This window comes from Salmo salar, chromosome ssa21 (assembly GCF_905237065.1).
Source record: "Salmo salar chromosome ssa21, Ssal_v3.1, whole genome shotgun sequence".
Taxonomy (NCBI): domain Eukaryota; kingdom Metazoa; phylum Chordata; class Actinopteri; order Salmoniformes; family Salmonidae; genus Salmo; species Salmo salar.
The window spans coordinates 50,297,812-50,320,000 of record NC_059462.1 but is presented as its reverse complement, the minus strand read 5'-3'; the positions used below and the strand labels follow the sequence as shown (position 1 = coordinate 50,320,000).

At 43.6% G+C, this 22,189-nt stretch overlaps 1 protein-coding gene across 3 annotated transcripts; it reads right to left on the bottom strand.

Moving 5' to 3' along the window:
- Window positions 1-11,634: 11,634 nt before the first annotated feature.
- LOC106582467 (cytochrome c) lies at window positions 11,635-17,937 on the bottom strand. 3 transcript variants are annotated; one of them, XM_014165617.2, is made up of 3 exons: window positions 17,754-17,937; window positions 12,443-12,618; window positions 11,635-12,341 (listed from the first exon to the last, which is right to left on the bottom strand). In XM_014165617.2, the coding sequence occupies exons 2-3, from the start codon at window positions 12,609-12,611 to the stop codon at window positions 12,196-12,198; spliced, it is 315 nt and encodes a 104-aa protein (XP_014021092.1). In that variant the 5' UTR covers window positions 12,612-12,618; window positions 17,754-17,937; the 3' UTR covers window positions 11,635-12,195. The 3 variants fall into 3 exon arrangements, with proteins under 3 accessions (XP_014021092.1, XP_014021090.1, XP_014021093.1); XM_014165615.2 differs by having other exon boundaries at window positions 12,443-12,616; window positions 17,724-17,931; XM_014165618.2 differs by having other exon boundaries at window positions 12,443-12,616; window positions 17,750-17,854.
- Window positions 17,938-22,189: the final 4,252 nt, after the last annotated feature.

The following is a 22,189-nucleotide window of genomic DNA, read 5'->3' as shown; positions in this document are numbered from 1 at the left end:
AGGCTGTTTTCATGTTATCTAGAGCGTTGGTGACTGTAACTGACTAGGTATCCCCCCTTATCCTAGCAGAGCTGGTTAGGCTGTTTTCATGTTATCTAGAGCGTTGGTGACTGTAACTGACTAGGTATCCCCCCTTATCCTAGCAGAGCTGGTTAGGCTGTTTTCATGTTATCTAGAGCGTTGGTGACTGTAACTGACTAGGTGTCCCCCCTTATCCTAGCAGAGCTGGTTAGGCTGTTTTCATGTTATCTAGAGCGTTGGTGACTGTAACTGACTAGGTATCCCCCCTTATCCTAGCAGAGCTGGTTAGGCTGTTTTCATGTTATCTAGAGCGTTGGTGACTGTAACTGACTAGGTATCCCCCCTTATCCTAGCAGAGCTGGTTAGGCTGTTTTCATGTTATCTAGAGCGTTGGTGACTGTAACTGACTAGGTATCCCCCCTTATCCTAGCAGAGCTGGTTAGGCTGTTTTCATGTTATCTAGAGCGTTGGTGACTGTAACTGACTAGGTATCCCCCCTTATCCTAGCAGAGCTGGTTAGGCTGTTTTCATGTTATCTAGAGCGTTGGTGACTAACTGACTAGGTATCCCCCCTTATCCTAGCAGAGCTGGTTAGGCTGTTTTCATGTTATCTAGAGCGTTGGTGACTGTAACTGACTAGGTATCCCCCCTTATCCTAGCAGAGCTGGTTAGGCTGTTTTCATGTTATCTAGAGCGTTGGTGACTGTAACTGACTAGGTATCCCCCCTTATCCTAGCAGAGCTGGTTAGGCTGTTTTCATGTTATCTAGAGCGTTGGTGACTGTAACTGACTAGGTATCCCCCCTTATCCTAGCAGAGCTGGTTAGGCTGTTTTCATGTTATCTAGAGCGTTGGTGACTGTAACTGACTAGGTATCCCCCCCTTATCCTAGCAGAGCTGGTTAGGCTGTTTTCATGTTATCTAGAGCGTTGGTGACTGTAACTGACTAGGTATCCCCCCTTATCCTAGCAGAGCTGGTTAGGCTGTTTTCATGTTATCTAGAGCGTTGGTGACTGTAACTGACTAGGTGTCTCCCCTTATCCTAGCAGAGCTGGTTAGGCTGTTTTCATGTTATCTAGAGCGTTGGTGACTGTAACTGACTAGGTATCCCCCTTATCCTAGCAGAGCTGGTTAGGCTGTTTTCATGTTATCTAGAGCGTTGGTGACTGTAACTGACTAGGTATCCCCCCTTATCCTAGCAGAGCTGGTTAGGCTGTTTTCATGTTATCTAGAGCGTTGGTGACTGTAACTGACTAGGTATCCCCCTTATCCTAGCAGAGCTGGTTAGGCTGTTTTCATGTTATCTAGAGCGTTGGTGACTGTAACTGACTAGGTATCCCCCCTTATCCTAGCAGAGCTGGTTAGGCTGTTTTCATGTTATCTAGAGCGTTGGTGACTGTAACTGACTAGGTATCCCCCCTTATCCTAGCAGAGCTGGTTAGGCTGTTTTCATGTTATCTAGAGCGTTGGTGACTGTAACTGACTAGGTATCCCCCCTTATCCTAGCAGAGCTGGTTAGGCTGTTTTCATGTTATCTAGAGCGTTGGTGACTGTAACTGACTAGGTATCCCCCCTTATCCTAGCAGAGCTGGTTAGGCTGTTTTCATGTTATCTAGAGCGTTGGTGACTGTAACTGACTAGGTATCTCCCCTTATCCTAGCAGAGCTGGTTAGGCTGTTTTCATGTTATCTAGAGCGTTGGTGACTGTAACTGACTAGGTATCTCCCCTTATCCTAGCAGAGCTGGTTAGGCTGTTTTCATGTTATCTAGAGCGTTGGTGACTGTAACTGACTAGGTATCTCCCCTTATCCTAGCAGAGCTGGTTAGGCTGTTTTCATGTTATCTAGAGCGTTGGTGACTGTAACTGACTAGGTGTCTCCCCTTATCCTAGCAGAGCTGGTTAGGCTGTTTTCATGTTATCTAGAGCGTTGGTGACGTAACTGACTAGGTATCCTCCCCTTATCCTAGCAGAGCTGGTTAGGCTGTTTTCATGTTATCTAGAGCGTTGGTGACTGTAACTGACTAGGTATCCCCCCTTATCCTAGCAGAGCTGGTTAGGCTGTTTTCATGTTATCTAGAGCGTTGGTGACTGTAACTGACTAGGTATCCCCCCTTATCCTAGCAGAGCTGGTTAGGCTGTTTTCATGTTATCTAGAGCGTTGGTGACTGTAACTGACTAGGTATCCCCCCTTATCCTAGCAGAGCTGGTTAGGCTGTTTTCATGTTATCTAGAGCGTTGGTGACTGTAACTGACTAGGTATCCCCCCTTATCCTAGCAGAGCTGGTTAGGCTGTTTTCATGTTATCTAGAGCGTTGGTGACTGTAACTGACTAGGTATCTCCCCTTATCCTAGCAGAGCTGGTTAGGCTGTTTTCATGTTATCTAGAGCGTTGGTGACTAACTGACTAGGTATCTCCCCTTATCCTAGCAGAGCTGGTTAGGCTGTTTTCATGTTATCTAGAGCGTTGGTGACTGTAACTGACTAGGTATCTCCCCTTATCCTAGCAGAGCTGGTTAGGCTGTTTTCATGTTATCTAGAGCGTTGGTGACTGTAACTGACTAGGTATCCCCCCTTATCCTAGCAGAGCTGGTTAGGCTGTTTTCATGTTATCTAGAGCGTTGGTGACTGTAACTGACTAGGTATCTCCCCTTATCCTAGCAGAGCTGGTTAGGCTGTTTTCATGTTATCTAGAGCGTTGGTGACTGTAACTGACTAGGTATCCCCCCTTATCCTAGCAGAGCTGGTTAGGCTGTTTTCATGTTATCTAGAGCGTTGGTGACTGTAACTGACTAGGTATCCCCCCTTATCCTAGCAGAGCTGGTTAGGCTGTTTTCATGTTATCTAGAGCGTTGGTGACTGTAACTGACTAGGTATCCCCCCTTATCCTAGCAGAGCTGGTTAGGCTGTTTTCATGTTATCTAGAGCGTTGGTGACTGTAACTGACTAGGTATCCCCCCTTATCCTAGCAGAGCTGGTTAGGCTGTTTTCATGTTATCTAGAGCGTTGGTGACTGTAACTGACTAGGTATCCCCCCTTATCCTAGCAGAGCTGGTTAGGCTGTTTTCATGTTATCTAGAGCGTTGGTGACTGTAACTGACTAGGTATCCCCCCTTATCCTAGCAGAGCTGGTTAGGCTGTTTTCATGTTATCTAGAGCGTTGGTGACTGTAACTGACTAGGTATCCCCCTTATCCTAGCAGAGCTGGTTAGGCTGTTTTCATGTTATCTAGAGCGTTGGTGACTGTAACTGACTAGGTATCTCCCCTTATCCTAGCAGAGCTGGTTAGGCTGTTTTCATGTTATCTAGAGCGTTGGTGACTGTAACTGACTAGGTATCCCCCCTTATCCTAGCAGAGCTGGTTAGGCTGTTTTCATGTTATCTAGAGCGTTGGTGACTGTAACTGACTAGGTATCCCCCCTTATCCTAGCAGAGCTGGTTAGGCTGTTTTCATGTTATCTAGAGCGTTGGTGACTGTAACTGACTAGGTATCCCCCCTTATCCTAGCAGAGCTGGTTAGGCTGTTTTCATGTTATCTAGAGCGTTGGTGACTGTAACTGACTAGGTATCCCCCCTTATCCTAGCAGAGCTGGTTAGGCTGTTTTCATGTTATCTAGAGCGTTGGTGACTAACTGACTAGGTATCCCCCTTATCCTAGCAGAGCTGGTTAGGCTGTTATCATGTTATCTAGAGCGTTGGTGACTGTAACTGACTAGGTATCCCCCTTATCCTAGCAGAGCTGGTTAGGCTGTTTTCATGTTATCTAGAGCGTTGGTGACTGTAACTGACTAGGTATCCCCCCTTATCCTAGCAGAGCTGGTTAGGCTGTTTTCATGTTATCTAGAGCGTTGGTGACTGTAACTGACTAGGTATCCCCCCTTATCCTAGCAGAGCTGGTTAGGCTGTTATCATGTTATCTAGAGCGTTGGTGACGTAACTGACTAGGTATCCCCCCTTATCCTAGCAGAGCTGGTTAGGCTGTTTTCATGTTATCTAGAGCGTTGGTGACTGTAACTGACTAGGTATCCCCCCTTATCCTAGCAGAGCTGGTTAGGCTGTTATCATGTTATCTAGAGCGTTGGTGACTAACTGACTAGGTATCCCCCCTTATCCTAGCAGAGCTGGTTAGGCTGTTTTCATGTTATCTAGAGCGTTGGTGACTGTAACTGACTAGGTATCTCCCCTTATCCTAGCAGAGCTGGTTAGGCTGTTATCATGTTATCTAGAGCGTTGGTGACGTAACTGACTAGGTATCCCCCTTATCCTAGCAGAGCTGGTTAGGCTGTTTTCATGTTATCTAGAGCGTTGGTGACTGTACCTGTGCTGCTGATAACAACGTGACTACATATTTTCCGCCGACAAATACTGACAGTGGTCATATTCAACGGGTGTTGAGCGTTTGTAAATTCTTCAGTTATTCTGCACTCTGGCACACTCAGACCAGAGTCCTATGAAATTGGAGTAGATGACCAGAGTGAATTTACGAACGCACCCACAGTCTATTATGTCCTACAATTCTAATGATTTTCACACAGGGGGTGGAACATACATGGAAACCAAAAGGGTTCGAGTGTATCTGTCACGTCTCAGCATCACTCTATTAGGCCATGGCTCAAGCCCAAATCATAGCAAATATCCGGGCAACACTGGTTAACAGACAGCCTAAATGATTTCATTAGAGTCTTTAATTTAGATTTCATTCAGCCAGGGTAGGGGACAGGGACAGGGGACAGAGGACAGGGGAGGAGTAGGAGGTGTATGGTGACAGGGGAGGAGGAGGAGGTGTATGGTGACAGGGGAGGAGGAGGAGGTGTATGGTGACAGGGGAGGAGGAGGAGGTGTATGGTGACAGGGGAGGAGGAGGAGGTGTATGGTGACAGGGGAGGATGAGGAGGTGTATGGTGACAGGGGAGGATGAGGAGGTGTATGGTGACAGGGGAGGAGGAGGAGGTGTAGTATGGTGACAGGGGAGGAGGAGGAGGTGTATGGTGACAGGGGAGGAGGAGGAGGTGTATGGTGACAGGGGAGGAGGTGTATGGTGACAGGGGAGGAGGAGGAGGTGTATGGTGACAGGGGAGGAGGAGGAGGTGTATGGTGACAGGGGAGGAGGAGGAGGTGTATGGTGACAGAGGAGGAGGAGGAGGTGTATGGTGACAGGGGAGGAGGAGGTGTATGGTGACAGGGGAGGAGGAGGAGGTGTATGGTGACAGGGGAGGAGGTGTATGGTGACAGGGAAGGAGGAGGTGGTGTATGGTGACAGGGGAGGAGATGGAGGTGTATGGTGACAGGGGAGGAGGAGGTGGTGTATTGTGACAGGGGAGAAGGAGGAGGTCTATGGTGACAGGGGAGGAGGAGGAGGTGTATGGTGACAGGGGAGGATGTGTATGGGGACAGGGGAGGAGAAGGTGGTGTATGGTGACAGGGGAGGAGAAGGTGGTGTATGGGGACAGCACAGACATGCTGAAGGGTTAGGGCTGCCTGCCTCTGCCTGGCCATGGAAGGGTTTGAAGTGGGTAAGTACAGAGCGCAAGTGCAGGTCTCTATCTGAGACTGGCTAGTGAGCTGGCTAGTGAGCTAAATGATTAACCGTGCCAAATAACAGCTCATTAGGAATCAGCATGTCCCATCCGGAAGAGCAATGAGAGGCGCCAGCCCCCGCCTACCAGAATAGTATGCCTCATTAGAAACCTTTTTGTCTTGGGTGCAAATGCCAACTCAGATCATCTGGTTACAGTTTGAGCCAATTCAGAATATGAAGACCCACCAGCCATACTCTCTAACCCTTGTGTGTATCCACAAACAGCTAACTACCGTACAACCCAGTGTTAATTCACTTTGGCTAATAAGTAGCAATTAATGAGGTGGTAAGTAGTGAAAATGTCTTTAAATGTAATCTATTACTAGATGACAGTGTAGTTGGAAGCGCGTCTGTGGATGGAAATTCTACACTGAATGAGCAAAAGTTGCCATCTGTCATTGCTATTTGGGATTACTGCAGCGTGACAGTCACTAAATACTGCAAACTGGGAGCCTTCTGTTCATAAACAACATCCATCTATTTGTCTTATGGTCCAAGATAATGAAAGCCTGTTTTTTCTACATTTTAATAAAAACATGACAGGTCAAGTCCCAGTTAGAAAGATCAATTATGGTAAAAAAAGAACTAGTATTTTTGCTCAGAGACAATAATGCTCAGGTAATTATAAAATACACGACAAATCTGTCTCCACTTCTAAACAACCTTGACAGACAGCCGTAAGGATGGCACCTCTGCAAGCCTTGTAAACACCCCAGCTGTCAACCGAATCACTGAAAAAATGGCCCACTTCTGCTTTAATGCAGGAAAATGATAACGCTACCTAAATAATGAACATCGGCTTGAACTACAAAACTGCTTGAAATATTCAGTATTTTGTAAAACGTAATAAAAGGTCTATATTGGCCTCATGTTATTTAGCCGTGACCAATGGAATGAGAGCATCCTCATTAACAATAGCCTAGATGGATTTTAATGGATTTATTTCTATTCATTTCAAGTGATTGACAGATGAGAAACCATCTATGGCCTCTATAAGTGGTCTTAATAACACGGTCCACATAGCCCTCTGTTTTCTGCCTCAGTGGCTTCATTGTTTTTGGGATCCTATAAAAGGGATGTGAGATGATCCAGAGAAGATGGAGGCATGCCTCTTTACACATGGAAATAGAACAGAAGTCTATATCTGTCAGAACGGTTATACGTGTGGACTCTCAGAATCAGTGGACAATTGAAGGCTAGAATGTGTGACAGATGAAAGGGGAGAAACAGACAGACCTACAGTGAAAAAATTCAGCACAAGCAATTGTCATTCTCTAACATCCCTGTTCAAAACTGAATATTTTGAGTTGTTTGATGGTAATTTCATAGTTGAGTGTTGTTACTAGTGTAATAACAGTGTTACTACAGATATATAACCGGTATAAAGTTACCTGTCAAACAGTCAAATTGAAGTTACCTTCTCATCATCTTAAGTGAAGAGAAACCCCCTCTCCCCTAGACTCTTGTTGATGGCCTGGGCCACTCCAATGATATCCCTGTCACTGTTAAGAATGGGCATATACACAGGAGGGACTTGGTTTTGTATCCTGACAGCTCGTCAATCTCATCACTGAAACCGACGGTCCTGCAAACCATGGGAGACGGAAGGACATAAGCGCACATAAAAATGTTTAGTAAATGAATGTTTTTAGGCAGATAAAAAAGTATACTCGTCGTAACTTCCTGTTAGATCCTGTGGTAAGGCCGTAACTCACCGTGGAGTGTAGACATTTTGTTGCATGCCACAATGCTGTGGGCAAAACTTGTTGACAAGACATCTTCAACCTTTGCTCACTGAGGGATGGATATGTCAACCTAACCCTCCTGCTTCACCATACCTTTAATATGGTTTTGTGTTTCATTTGAGAATCTTCAAGTGGGAATAACTATATGATATTTTTGCTTGGCACACAACACATTATTCAAACACTAACTATACTTGGATGAGTTGTGCATCCAATGTCTGCAAACTGAATTGTAAATCAAGACTACTTTGCTTGGTCAATAAAATCAGTGTGAGGTCCTGGGGGCGCTGGGGAGTCAGCTTGGCAGTAGTCCACGTTATCCCTGGTGGTTGAGCCCACGTTATCCCTGGTGGGTGAGTCCACGTTTCCCTGGTGGGTGAGCCCACCTTTTCCCTGGTGGTTGAGCCCACCTTTTCCCTGGTGGTTGAGCCCACATTATCCCTGGTGGTTGAGCCCACATTATCCCTGGTGGTTGAGCCCACATTATCCCTGGTGGGTGAGCCCACGTTATCCCTGGTGGGTGAGCCCACGTTACCCCTGGTGGGTGAGTCCACGTTTCCCTGGTGGGTGAGTCCACGTTACCCCTGGTGGGTGAGTCCACGTAGTCCCTGGTGGGTTAGTCCACGTAAACATTTAAACATTTTAGTCATTTAGCAGACGCTCTTATCCAGAGCGACTTACAGTAGTGAATGCATACATTTCAAACATTTTTTCTCGGTACTGGTCCCCCGTGGGAATCGAACCCACAACCCTGGCGTTGCAAACACCATGCTCTACCAACTGAGCCACACGTAGTCCCTGGTGGGTGAGTCCACGTATTCCCTGGTGGGTGAGTCCACATTAGCCCTGGTGGGTGAGTCCACATTATCCCTGGTGGGTGACTCCACGTATTCCCTGGTGGGTGAGTCCACGTTGTCCCTGGTGGGTGAGTCCACGTTGTCCCTGGTGGGTGAGTCCACGTTGTCCCTGGTGGGTGAGTCCACGTTATCCCTGGTGGGTGAGTCCACGTTATCCCTGGTGGGTGAGTCCACGTTATCCCTGGTGGGTGAGTCCACGTTATCCCTGGTGGGTGAGTCCACGTTGTCCCTGGTGGGTGAGTCCACGTTGTCCCTGGTGGGTGAGTCCACGTATTCCCTGGTGGTTGAGCCCACCTTTTCCCTGGTGGTTGAGCCCACCTTTTCCCTGGTGGGTGAGCCCACCTTTTCCCTGGTGGGTGAGCCCACCTTTTCCCTGGTGGGTGAGCCCACCTTTTCCCTGGTGGGTGAGCCCACATTATCCCTGGTGGGTGAGCCCACGTTATCCCTGGTGGGTGAGTCCACGTTTCCCTGGTGGGTGAGTCCACGTTAACCCTGGTGGGTGAGTCCACGTTATCCCTGGTGGGTGATGCAGCAGCACAGCACCACTGAGGTATAAACACGCACTTCTTTTTACATTTCTTTACAGTAGGTTTTCTTTACTTTATGTGGTGATACCAATTTTCTGTTGATTAATCAAGTCATCAGTCAGTGATGGAGGTAAGAATGCAAATATCAAAAAGCCTAAGCTGTGTTGATGTGTCACATGATCTCCTCTGTTGCATAGACAAACACACTCAAAGGTGGGCGTGCTCTTGCTCTCTCTCACACACACAACCACAGAAACACACACACACACACCTGATAGGCATCTGGGATATTGACTGTCTCTCAATGCTCAGCAACATATCCAATGATTCCCTTTCCCCAAGGAACTTGAACTTCATCTGAGTTACTCATGGAGGCTAAAACTGTGATACCTGCATGCCTCGCTCAAAACAACTGTTGACTAGGAACTGCAAAATCTGACTTTAGTGAGTTCAAGACAACTGGGAACTTGGGAAAAACAAGCTACGACTGGGAAAATACATTTTGAACTTTCATCCAACTCTGAATTTTCATTCCGGAACTCGGGCCTCTTTCTAGAGCTACAACCTGAAGATCACTGACGTCATGATTCTACCTTTTTTTTCTCTCTTGAGTTCCCAGTTGTCTTGAAAGCACAATAAATCCAGAGAATGGCAGACTTTCATGACAAAGTTTGATGACAAAATATGCCCACGAAGGACCGCCGTGCCACCTTCCTGTTCAAGGGAACACAGCACAACAAGGTGAGTCCAAAAATGTCTTGTATGCTGCTGCATAAATTATGTAATATGCCAGGGAGATATGTATACTGTAGCTCAGAAAGTAATACTAAGTGTATGTTGTGTAGTAAGCTGTTAGTAGCCCGTATACATCACCCTAATAATTTTGCCACAGTTCTGACTTGGTGGTAGCCTATAACCTGTTTTTGAGAAATGTAATCATCGAATATTGTAAGAGCTTCATTGTCTGCTTATATGCCCCCTTAATTGATCCTATGGTTCTGACTTGGTGTACAGGGAGAACACTAAGAACATGTTCTGAATTATGTACATTTCAAAAGTGCTGAACAAATAGTTATATTGACTATGTCCATCCTAGCTCGCTCATTAATGTCTTAATCAAAATTACGGATTGCCTCTTATCTGCTTGTCGTCCCCTTATGCCATAGTTTGTACATCTCAATTGTCAGTAGAAGCCACATTTGTTTAAGCAAGTCAGCCATATCAGCTATGTTTTTTTTTAAAGGCAGTAAATGAGGCTGAATGAACTGTTTTGCTGCCAGACAAGGCTCCACTGATAGCCAGGTGTAGCAGTGGTAAGGTGTTGGGACAGCTTTATGTAGGCCCTAACGGTTTGTGGGCACTGTTATAGTGCAATTAATGTGTTGTTTAGTATCGTGTTGTGTAGTGGCTTTGCTGGCATGCATCCCACAATGTTTTGTTTTGTTTGCCCCACCAAGATTTAATGGCTAAAATCACCACTGAAAATGAAAGTAAGTATGAATGCTGATTACCAGCAGCTGCTGGCTGATTGTGAGTAGACATTGATTGAAATAAAATCATCCCTTCCATCCCTCTTCGGAAGCGCAAATTATCCAAAGCTTATTTACAGGACTAGCATAGTATATTTCTTTTACATTTATATTTTACATATAATTTGGTTGAAATGACATTACCCCACGTGGGCACCAGTGAAAATTGTTGGCTTTCGGTTTCCACCTCTGACCGTGCCTATTCCAACTCTTTTAGCCTCTTTCTGACATACCAAAGGTGAGGTGAAATCCTGGTAGAGGCTATTCATTGGCAGATCTCTCCTGATGACCCGGATGGAATTATGTGATCCTTCTTTAACCCGTAGGATGTCCCACCCAGTAGACTACTTCAAAAATAGTGAAAGTCCTCAATGGCGCTACCCATGCTAAAACTGGCTTTTGGAAACTAGTGTCCTTTATCTAGCTCTATCGTTTGGCCATTACATTCAACTTTGACCTTCTCCCATGTAACAACCCATGGATTGTGTAACTCTATTGGGCACTTCCCATTTGGTTATGAATGCAGGGTAAGGTGGAATTTACTTGAACACCCCTTCAACTGGTATTTACTAGTTGGGAACTGGTCTATCACCGGGTGCTAGTTGGAACTAGGAAACTGAAATGTCAGACTTCCTAACAGGTTGTAGTTTTACACGTGTCACGCAATATGCCGTTCAATCAGTTAGCAAGTTAAACATTTCAGAGTTCCCTAGTTCCAACTAGCACATGAATGTGGCATATCCCTGAGCGCCAACTCCCACGTCACCTAAAGAAATGACCTCAATAAGAGCATTTTTGGCAGTTAAATACAAAACGCAATCTATATATTTTTTTAAGCATGATTGCTGTACTTTGTCTATGGTTGACAGAACTTGGCCATTAACCAAATCTGGTTTCGCAACGCACGTAAATGCATACAACTGGTAATCTCCACCTTCCCACTCGGTTATGCAGCATTACTCTCTCACATACTTTAATGGCATGACAAGGTCATTCAAGTGACCTGAAACTCTTCCAATGTGATGTATAAACTAAGAAACAAACATTCACAGGGGCCTTATATTTACCTGACGACTCAAACAGAATAATTTCGCTTCGTACTTCAGACTGCCATCGTTGAAGTAGTTTGTGGTGAGGTCTAGTCATCAGCGATTGGATCATATCTAACCAGATTATCAAAGCAAATGACAAAGGTTCAAAACTGCATTAACCACGTGTTCTGGCTCTGACCCAACCCGTTTCTGGGACCAATCAGATTAGTTAGATTGCCAGCTCTTGCCTTTAAGCCTTCAGGGTTTTTTCTCAATTCCTGCACCTTGGTTAGAGAGGGAGGAAGTAGCAGTGTTGCCTTCCTGATCCTTGACCACAAAACAATTGGGATACTTGTTTAGCATGTAATTTATTAAATTAACAAACCTACATAAAGAAATATGAAGTATTAGCAACATGAAGACATTACCAGGGATCACTTTCAAGGTAACCCTTTGAAATTTAGAAACCTTTCCAAATCTGATTGACCGCTTGCATTAGCCATGCAAGTATTTAAACCAGTAACCATACAATGTGTAATTTAGACTATTTGTTGTTTCAAAGCATTTAGTCACACAGCTTTGACTCAATACATTCTGGAACACTTAGTCTATGGCTCAATAATTGATGTATATTAGCACCTGTTAAACCAGGGGATATAATATACGCCATCAAAATGGAGAAACAAAGACACAGCTGTGATCAATATGGCAACTGATCATGCAAATGCCATTGAGTCCCAGCAGTTATGTCATGCAGGCTATTGAAAGCCACAACAAATCACCAGACATAAGGCATAACTGTTATGAATACGAGTCTAAGCTTCTTGAAAGATCCCCCCCCTCCTCTGAACAGTTGATATTTCTCGAAGACAAAAATAATAATAACGTTGAACAAAATGTAGACATTAGTCTACGAAGTTGCAGACTTCAAATATGCTATGAGATCTGCACGTTCTCCCTTCTTCTTGATGCCAGCAAAGATCATCTTTGTTCCTGGAATGTATTTCTTGGGGTTCTCCAAGTAAGTCATGAGGGTATCAGTGTCCCAGACAATGCCTGAAATCACATGTGAAGGGACAGGTTAGGATGAGAATGAAATGTGTCACGTTGTCAGACTCCATTTATTTCCTGTAGAATGGGGACAATCTCACGCGTACCTTTGGCTTTGTTGGCATCCGTGTAGGAAAAGCCTTCAGCCTGTCCAGTCTTGCGTCCAAACAGACCCCAGAGGTTTGGCCCGACCTTGTGCTTTCCTCCATTTTCAACAGTATGGCACTGGGCACACTTCTGGACAAAAGCCTTCTTTCCCTTTTCAATGTCACCCATGTTTCCTATTGGACAATAAGTCAGAAGAGGTCAGCTACAGTACCTATAACAGTAGAAGACCTGCATTAGTAGTAATGCTGAGCGATTTAACCAACATGGTTTAATAACACCGAATAAACAACAATTCAATAAGTGGAATTCCATTTAGTTCAGGTTGTGTGAGCCCAGTATGCCTCATCTTTGTGAATACAGTGTCAGACATCTCAGCAGTTGGCTTTGCTTAAATAGCATGACTAAAGACAGAACAGTACAGGAGTACAGAGCAGGATTTGCATTAGACCGGCAGCATTTTTTAAATTTACCGGACCTATATGCATTGGGTGCGTAACCGAAATAGGTGTCCACCCATGGGTGCTCAGAATGACAGAAATACCATTTAGATTATGGAACATGCAAGTCAAGGATGCAACAATATGCAGTCCTTCATACCAAATTCTGATATGTTAGAATAACTGTCCACATTTGTCCAAATTAACTTTTCCTCAGCCAACAATACCATGGTAGAAAAGTTGACCTACTCTATTCTAAAACAGACTCTGGGACAGTTTTGGGATAATAAATCACAAATTCATAACCAGGAGGCCTATGCAACAAAAGTTAAAAAGCAAATAATATAGCACCCAAACCTAGTTGGTAATATGACTAGGATTGTACCTCTGACTAATGGACAAGGAAAGAAAGTTGATTAAAATAATTGCCTCTGCGGATCCCAAATTAGGGCTGGGCAATATGGCCAAAATATCTTAACTTCTCTAGGGTAGGGGGCAGTATTTTGACGTCCGGATGAAAGGCGTGTCCGTAGTAAACTGCCTGCTACTCAGTCTCAGAAGGTAGGATATGCATATTATTAGTAGATTTGGATAGAAAACTCTAAAGTTTCTAAAACGGTTTGAATGATGTCTGAGTATAACAGAACTCATATGGCAGGCAAAAACCAGAGAAAAATTTCCACACTTCCTGGTTGGATTTAAGGTTTGTAGTTTAAGTGATTGCCTATACAGTGACTTAGGGTTCATTTTGCACTTCCTAAGGTTTCCACTAGATGTCAACAGTCTTTAGAACGTTGTTTCATGCTTCTACTGTAAATAGGGAGAGAATAAGAGCTCCTGGAAGTAGATGAGTGAGAAAAGGCCATGAGCTCAGAGGCACGCACTCATGTGAGAGTTAGCTGTGTTCCTTTTCTTTTTTGAAGACATTGGAATTGTCCGGTTGGAATATTACTGAAGGTTTATGATAAAAACATCCTGAAGATTGATGCTATACATCGTTTGACAATGTTTCTACGAACGTAAATATAACTTGAACTTTTCGTTGTGACATTTTGCGCGCTTCCTGCATTTGGAGTAGTGGACTATACGCGCGAACAAAAAGCAGGTATTTGGACAAATTATGGACTTTATCGAACAAAACAAACATTTATTCTGGAACTGGGATTCCTGGGAGTGCATTCCGATGAAGATCAAAAGGTAAGCGAATATTTGTAACTTTTTGTCATTTCTGTTGACTCAAATGGCGGGTATCTGTATGGCTTGTTTAGATATGAGCGCTGTACTCAGATTATTGCAAAATCTGCTTTCGCCGTAAAGCTTTTTTGAAATCTGACACAGCGGTTGCATTAAGGAGAAGTGTATCTATAATTCTTTGAATAACTGTTGAATATTTTATCAACGTTTATGATGAGTATCTGTAAATTGATGTGCTCATTCACCGGAAGTTTTGGGAGGCAAAACATTTCTGCACATTACACGCCAATGTAAAATGGGGTTTTTGGATATAAATATGAACTTTATCGAGCAAAACATACATGTATTGTGTAACATGAAGTCCTATGAGTGCCATCTGATGAAGATCAAAGGTTAGTGATTAATTTTAGCTGTATTTTGTGACGCCTCTCCTTGCTTGGAAAATGGCTGTGTGTCTTGTCTAGGCGCTGTCTTAACATGTTATGCTTTCGCCGTAAAGCCTTTTTGAAATTGGACAATGTGGTTGGATTAACGAGAAGTAGTGTGTCCCGCAGGTGGGCGTCCCACATACCCCAGAGAGGTTAATGTATTTTTAAGTTTTTAATAACATTCAAAATTCTCAATTCAATTGAGTCCTTCTCCATTCTGATTGTTCACCCCCCCCCACCCACACACACAAAAAAATGTTTAGCCAATTAGGTTTGCGCCGAATCAGTACATGTACTAACTAGCTAGCGAGAAATGAGCAACTAACAAATTTGTTGCAACTTGCTAAATAAACAATAGAAACAAAGTGTAATTATAGAATGCTCGTGGTTTTATATTAAGCAGCAAAGTGAAAACAGCATTGTCACATGTGCTGCATCGACCATGCAGACTGAACCCAATAGTCTCGTGGTCGAGGAACAAAAAAAAATATGCTCCTTGAGTGAGTGTGGGGCTAGGTCTGTGCTGAAAGCAGCAGAGGGTGGAGACTCAAGTAGCGAACTATATATATATATATAAATAAATAAGACATTACACAGCATCATAACATTCAAATGCCTTAAAGTTCAAATAAAAACCTAAGCAGTCCACACATCAATACATCTTAAAATATGGAATACCGCCCGGCCCTAACGCTCATCGCAAAGTGGTGTGACGCGCTGATGACGCAACAGCTCTTGCGGCTCTGTATGCGTGTGATAAGATGCATAAGGAATATACTATACACGCGCCAATTTAATTCCACTAAACTATGCAAATTAACTCAGACTAATAAGCATGACCAGTCAAATACATTTCCATCGACTGGTATTTCCAATGAAAAAGCTAAAAATAATTATGTGATTTAACCCCTCTTCTCCCAGACAGTTGGCCAGGTCCAATTACATTTGCCTTTTCTATTTATTTTAATTAGCCAAAAGACTGATTTTACCAGCTAACAGAAACCATGTTACAGAGAATGTCTGGCCACTGTCTGAGAAGAGATGACTAACATGGTGACTAGACCGGGCACGCGCATGTTGATTTTGTACATCCACACAAGATGCAATAAGAACACGCAGGTTAAAATATCAAAACAAACTGAACCAACTATATTAATTTGAGAACAGGTTGGTACACATGAAGCACTCTTGTCCATTTAGCAAGCTTGCAGTTGCTAGCTAGTTTGTCCTGGGATATAAACATTGGGTTATTATTTTTATCTGAAATGCACGAGGTCCTTTACTGAGTCACAAAATAGTGTGCTCTACAGCATCTCAGTCCAAGAGGCAGCACTACAGTACGCTGTATCACATCCGGCATACAATTGGCCCAGCGTCGTCCAGGCCCCGGCATTGTAAATAATAATTTGTTCTTATCCGACTTTCCTAGTTAAATACATAAACTAGTTCGTTTCTAGTGATTTCTTCTGTGGACTTTATATGGCCGTCAGCAACCAACTTTAAGGTGCACTACCACCACCAACTGGACTGGAGTTTGGTCCTCAGTTCATCTTTCAAATCAGCCAAGTGGGTATATGCTCCTAAAACCCAGAGGAGATGGGAGAGGAGGGACTTGCAGCGCATTAAATACAGGACCAAGTTCTATTTTAGCACCTGGCTACACAGACACCTGTTGACACATGCAAGAAGTTTGGATGAAATGATTGAACATGCATAAGTACATTCATGCTGTCGACGCAATGTGGACCTGACAGGAATATTTTCAATGTTTTGGCAATTGAACATTCACCATTGTTGGCTTTGAAATTTCCTATATTGTTCAACTTTAATTGTGATGTCATTATTTCTAAATGCATTTAATGTTCAAAGTTAGTTGCGCTAAAATAAACTCACCTTTGCAATGGAGAATGTCATCTTTACAAAACTGGTTGAACAGTTATTTTAATCCATGTAGCCACCTGCAACTTTCCATTAATATTTGAATTCTGAACAATTCAGTGTAGGACATTTTTACCTTCAATAGAAACACATTTTTTTTTTTTTAAATGGTCCTGTGCAGTTTGAACCCCCCCCAAAAAAATACTAATTACCACCAACAAGTTCTCCATAGCAAATTATTTTTGAATCAATAGTGTATCATGCCAGTATATATCTGCAGTAGTAGTTAGTTTAGTAGCTAGCTACACCAGTAGGTGTGTAGCGGAAATAAATCAATGGAAGGCAGGCACAGGTTAAGTCGTGGTCACCTTGGGGTTCATAATTCCTCATGAAACCCTGATAATCTCCACATAAAATAGCTTGTTAGCTAGGGGTGAGTCGAATGACTGAACGTACCGGCATTTGGGTGTAGCAACGTAAACTAAGCTTGGGTAGTATAGCCATCAAACGACGGGCAGATTAGGCTGTATTTGAATGATAGCTAGCTAACTGTGTAGTTAACTTCGTTATCTCGCTGTTGCCGTGGCCAAGGTTAGCTAGCTAGCTCGCTGTTGCCGTGGCCAAGGTTAGCTAGCTAGCTCGCTGTTGCCGTGGCCAAGGTTAGCTAGCTAGCTCGCTGTTGCCGTGGCCAAGGTTAGCTAGCTAGCTCGCTGTTGCCGTGGCCAAGGTTAGCTAGCTAGCTCGCTGTTGCCGTGGCCAAGGTTAGCTAGCTAGCTCGCTGTTGCCGTGGCCAAGGTTAGCTAGCTAGCTCGCTGTTGCCGTGGCCAAGGTTAGCTAGCTAGCTCGCTGTTGCCGTGGCCAAGGTTAGCTAGCTAGCTCGCTGTTGCCGTGGCCAAGGTTAACTAGCTAGCTCGCTGTTGCCGTGGCCAAGGTTAGCTAGCTAGCTCGCTGTTGCCGTGGCCAAGGTTAGCTAGCTAGCTCGCTGTTGCCGTGGCCAAGGTTAGCTAGCTCGTTAAAAGGCAATACCATAGTAATAACTACGACGTTACAAAACGGCTGATTTAAGCAGTCTAGCTAACGTTAGCTATTCACTCAAGTCACCACAACTGTTTGCTGATGTACCATTTCTTCACAGCTATGGCTTTTCAGTTATCGGTTTGATTTTAGATGTTAGCGGGCTAACAAGGTCGTAAAATTACCACGTTTCAACAACGGATACAGAATCAGGCAAAACGTTCCTTTAGATAAAATGTAAAAATAAAAAAAAACGAACCAATGCAATGTTCACAATTCAAGAAATTGACTACAAGTTAAACTACTAAAACGTATTTAATCAATGTTACCTGTTCAAATAAACTATATTCCTTACAGGTGTTCAACTTCAGAGCTTTTAGTCTTCAGTTCCGATCAGCTTTCTCCTCGCCGGTAGCCGACTCACTGGATCTAATAGTATTGAGAGCGAGTTCCTTTTTCTTCCCTCCAGATTTTATTACGTCATCCAGACTGGCCAGTCACATGCTTCTAGCGTCATTATGACGAACACGGCTGTTTTGCATTCAAGCCCTAGATGGAGTTGAGAACATGATGTAGGCCTACTACACAAATGGAAATAGCATACTACACAACATTTCAGTGGAAATGCCGTTGTTTGTATTCACACTACACCACAACAAATATATATATATTTTTTTTTTAACCACTTAATCATCATTGGAAAGATCAGTGAACAGTTGGAATGTTCAAGATTGTTGTGGGGAATTCCACCACTGTATTTCATTGTCAAGAGGGTTTGTTGCATCCTTGTAACCATACATCGACCTAACACCAGGTAGTTATTTTGAGAAGAAGATCTAGCTACACATAGCTAGCCAAAGTATATACTATACCAGAGGGGAAGAGGCGAAGCATATACGGAGAAAAATTTGGCGAAGCGGATGATGAAGTGGATTTGGAATCTAATGGCGGTATTATCAAGGAGAATTGTAGCATTGTCCAAAATAATGGAAAATGGAGCAAATTAGTGTACAGTGATGAGAATGTCACTTCGTATCTTGTTGGAGTACGGTTTATTAACGAGAAGCAGCTGATCAAATTACCAATCTTGAGGAATCCATTTGAGATATCCAAACTGGTGGAGAGAGCTCTGGGTAGAGTGAAAGCTGTGAGGATCACGAGAGGCAGGCAAAGGGAACACCCCGCTATCCACATCAACGGGACAGCAGTGGAGAAGGTGGAAAGTTTTAAGTTCCTCGGTGTACATGTCACCGACAAAACTGAAATGGTCCACGCACACAGACAGTGTGGTGAAGAAGGTGCAACAGCGCCTCTTCAACCTCAGGAGGCTGAAAAAATGTGGCTTATCACCGAAAACCCTCACTAACTTTTACAGGTGCACAATTGAGAGCATCTTGTAACACCGAACCCAAACCGTCTGCGAGCGTGCGCTATCGTGCATCAATTTATTTTGTCCCCCTACACCGAACGTGGTCACGACACGCAGGTTAAAATATCAAAACAAACTTTGAACCAAAGACATTAATTTGGTGACAGGTCGAAAAGCATTAAACATGTATGGCAATTTAGCTAGTTAGCTTGCACTTGCTAGCTCATTTGTCCTATTTAGCAGGCTTGCTGTTGATAGCTAATTTGTCCTGGGATATAAACATTGAGTTGTTATTTTACCTGAAATGTACAAGGTCCTCTACTTCAACAATTCATCAACACATAAAACGGCCAACCGAATCATTTCTAGTCGTCTCTCCTCCTTCCAGGCTTTTTCATCTTTGAATTTCTATGGTGATCCATCTACACTTTCATAGTATTACCACGACAACCTGCAAAACAGTTAGTCTTTCAATCACCCACGTGGGTATAACCAATGAGGAGATGGTACGTGGGTACCTGCTTCTATAAACCAATGAGGAGATGGGAGAGGCAGAAACTTGCACCCACACTGCTCGCGCGCGCCAACGAGCGTCTGCGTTGCCAAGGGCTAAAATAGAAGTCATTCCTATTTCTGATGCAGATCGTGCTGCAAGTCCTGCCTCTCCCATCTCCTCATTGGTTTATAGAAGCAGGTACTCACGTACCATCTCCTCATTGGTTATACCCACGTGAGTGATTGAAAGACGAACTGTTTTTATCAGTTGTGATAATTGTAAAGCTTTTGGTCATGTTTCAAGTGTTTGCAGAAGGGCGAAGTTGAGATGTCCAAGTTGTGGAAAAGATCACATTATATGTTATAAAAGTGATGAAAATGTGACATGTTGCAATTGTGGAGGGAACCATGAAGCCACTTCTTTCAAATGCCCCACAAGGGTGAAAGAGAATGAGGTGGCCAAAGTCAGGGTTGTACAGAGTATTTCATGTACAGCAGCTGTTAAAAGGGTTGAGGGTTTGAATGGTGCACCTGAAGAGTCCATGGTGGAGGATAGACCTTCACTGCAGGCTGCAGGGGTTGCCTTTCACCAGCAGGATCCTGACATTTTAAAGGTTAAGAAGGTGGACTTTGTGGGCTTTATTGCTATGGGGATTAATGGCACTGCCAAGGTGGAGAAAAGGTCCAGGAAGATCAAAATCATTGTGGACGCGGCAGAGCGGTTACATGGAATATTGTCACAAGCCTTACCACCCTCTCAGGTTTCTTTTTTTGAGTCAACTACTCACCACATTTTATACACTGCACTCCTAGCTAGCTGTAGCTTATGCTTTCAGTACTAGATTAATTATCTGATCTTTTGATTGGGTGGACAACATGTCAGTTCATGCTCCAAGGGCTCTGATAGACTGGAGGACGTCCTCCGGAAGTTGTCATAATTAAGTCTATGGAAAGGGGTGAGAACCATAAGCCTGCTAGGTTTTGTATTGAAGTCAATGTTCCCAGAGGAGGATGGAAACTAGCTGTCCTCCGACTACACCATGGTGCTACCTTACAGAGTGCTGGTGAGGCTACTGTAGACCTTCATTGCAAAATGTGTTTTCAGTTATTTGGTGACATTTGGTAACGTGATTATATTTAGAATAGTTTTATCTAAAAGGGCAAACTTTTTAAATGTTTAAAATGTTTAACAATTTTCCTCCTCTGAGGAGCCTCCACTGGTATGCACCCATCCACATCAAGGGGGCCGTAGTGGAGAGGGTCAAAAGTTTCAAGATCCTCGGCGTGCACATCACTGACGACCTGAAACGGTCCCATCACACAGACGGTGTCGTGAAGAAGTTTTGGGTTTGCCACAATACCAGTATCGCAATACTCGGAAGTATCGTGGCAAGGAAACAAAACATTTATTTTCTTGAGGAACATTTTTTGAAACAAACAGCATTATGTTGTCACATTTGTTAATTTTAGAAGCTATAACACCCAACATTTTACATAAGTAGGTTTTTATAGGACCATAGTTTTGTGTAATTCGTGTTTTATTTTTTGCCATGGAAAATCTGGTATCGTAGTATTGCAATATTGGTATCGTGACAACCCTACAAGGCAGGAGGTTTAAGAAATTCAGTTTGGCCCCTAAGACCCTTACAAACTCTACAGATGCACTATTGAGAGCATCCTGCTGGGCAGTATCACCACCTGGTACAGCAATTGCAACGTCCACAACCGCAATGCTCTTGAGAGGGTGGTGGGGTCTGCCTGCCTGCCCTCCAGGACATCTACATTACCCAGTGTCACAGAAAGGCAAGAAAATCATCAAGGACAGAGTTTATTTTTTATTTTTTTTCTGTGTGTGGCCACTGCTCATGCTCTCAAAATATTGGCGATTATGAGATGGAGTTACGTTGGGATACCACCGGGCACCAAGCAAAGTCGGGAGAAGAGGAATATTGGCACATAGACACAGAAAGTGAGATATCTGGGGAGGAATGGAGGGGAAAAAAGAGGGAAGAAGAGGTAGAAGAGAATGAGGAAAGCAGAGGTTTTATTTGAATTTGAGGAAGATAGCGATAATGTAGATGGGTTGTCAAGTGCAAACAGAGTGAGCTGTGCACCTGACCGATTTCTGGAGGTGAAGTGGAAGTGAATGAGGACGAGTTAAGTGAGATGGAAGATGTGGGAAGAACTCAGAACTCGAGCCTGGCATCAATGAATATGATAAAGAGAATCTGGTCCAGTAGGAGGGAAATTTGGGGAGAAAGTGGATCCTTGCCTTTTGGGGGATCTTTTTGTGGTTTCAGAGTGGGTGGGAAAGGAGTTGGGTGTAGTTGAATCAGTGAAGGTAACCTGTAGTAGACTTGTGATGTTTGTTTGTGTTTCTTCTGACTAGAGGGAGAAGGTGCTCCATGTCCCACAACTTGGGTCAAGATCTGTTTCTTGCTTTACTCCTAGGAACAGGGGTAGTGGGGCAGCGTTAAGATTGGAGGTGGAGCAATTAAACCTGAAGATTCCTGGTGTTTGTGATGCCTGCCGTTTTTAAAATTTATTTTTAACTTTATGGACCACAAAGAATTTCGCTATACCACAAGCATTTCGCAACACCCGCAATAACATCTGCTAAACATGTGTATGTGACGAATAAAATGTTATTTGATTTGAAAGTATCATGCATTTATAGTATAGTCCAGTTGGGGGCTGTATTGCAACATATCGGATGCCAACCTTCGTTAAACTCAAAAGAAGAAGGAAGAGCTTGCTTGTAGTCCTAAAGCCCGCAAATGATTTACCTCTGGTTCGTGGCTTTTGGAATAAAGGTTTAGGAGATCTTACGTTTTTTTCTGTAAGATAATAGCAGTCAGATAACATGACCTTTATGAATTATGAAGCCTTTGTGGTTTATGTGCTTTTTATTTTTTTAAATAACATAAATTC

What these genes read in the sequence shown, in the direction of transcription:
- LOC106582467 (XM_014165617.2), bottom strand. Translation starts at nt 12,611, where the DNA reads ATGGGTGACATTGAAAAGGGAAAGAAGGCTTTTGTCCAGAAGTGTGCC. An exon ending in GGATGCCAACAAAGCCAAAG is followed by an intron (nt 12,342 to 12,442) that starts GTACGCGTGAGA and finishes ATGTGATTTCAG; the next exon opens with GCATTGTCTGGGACACTGAT.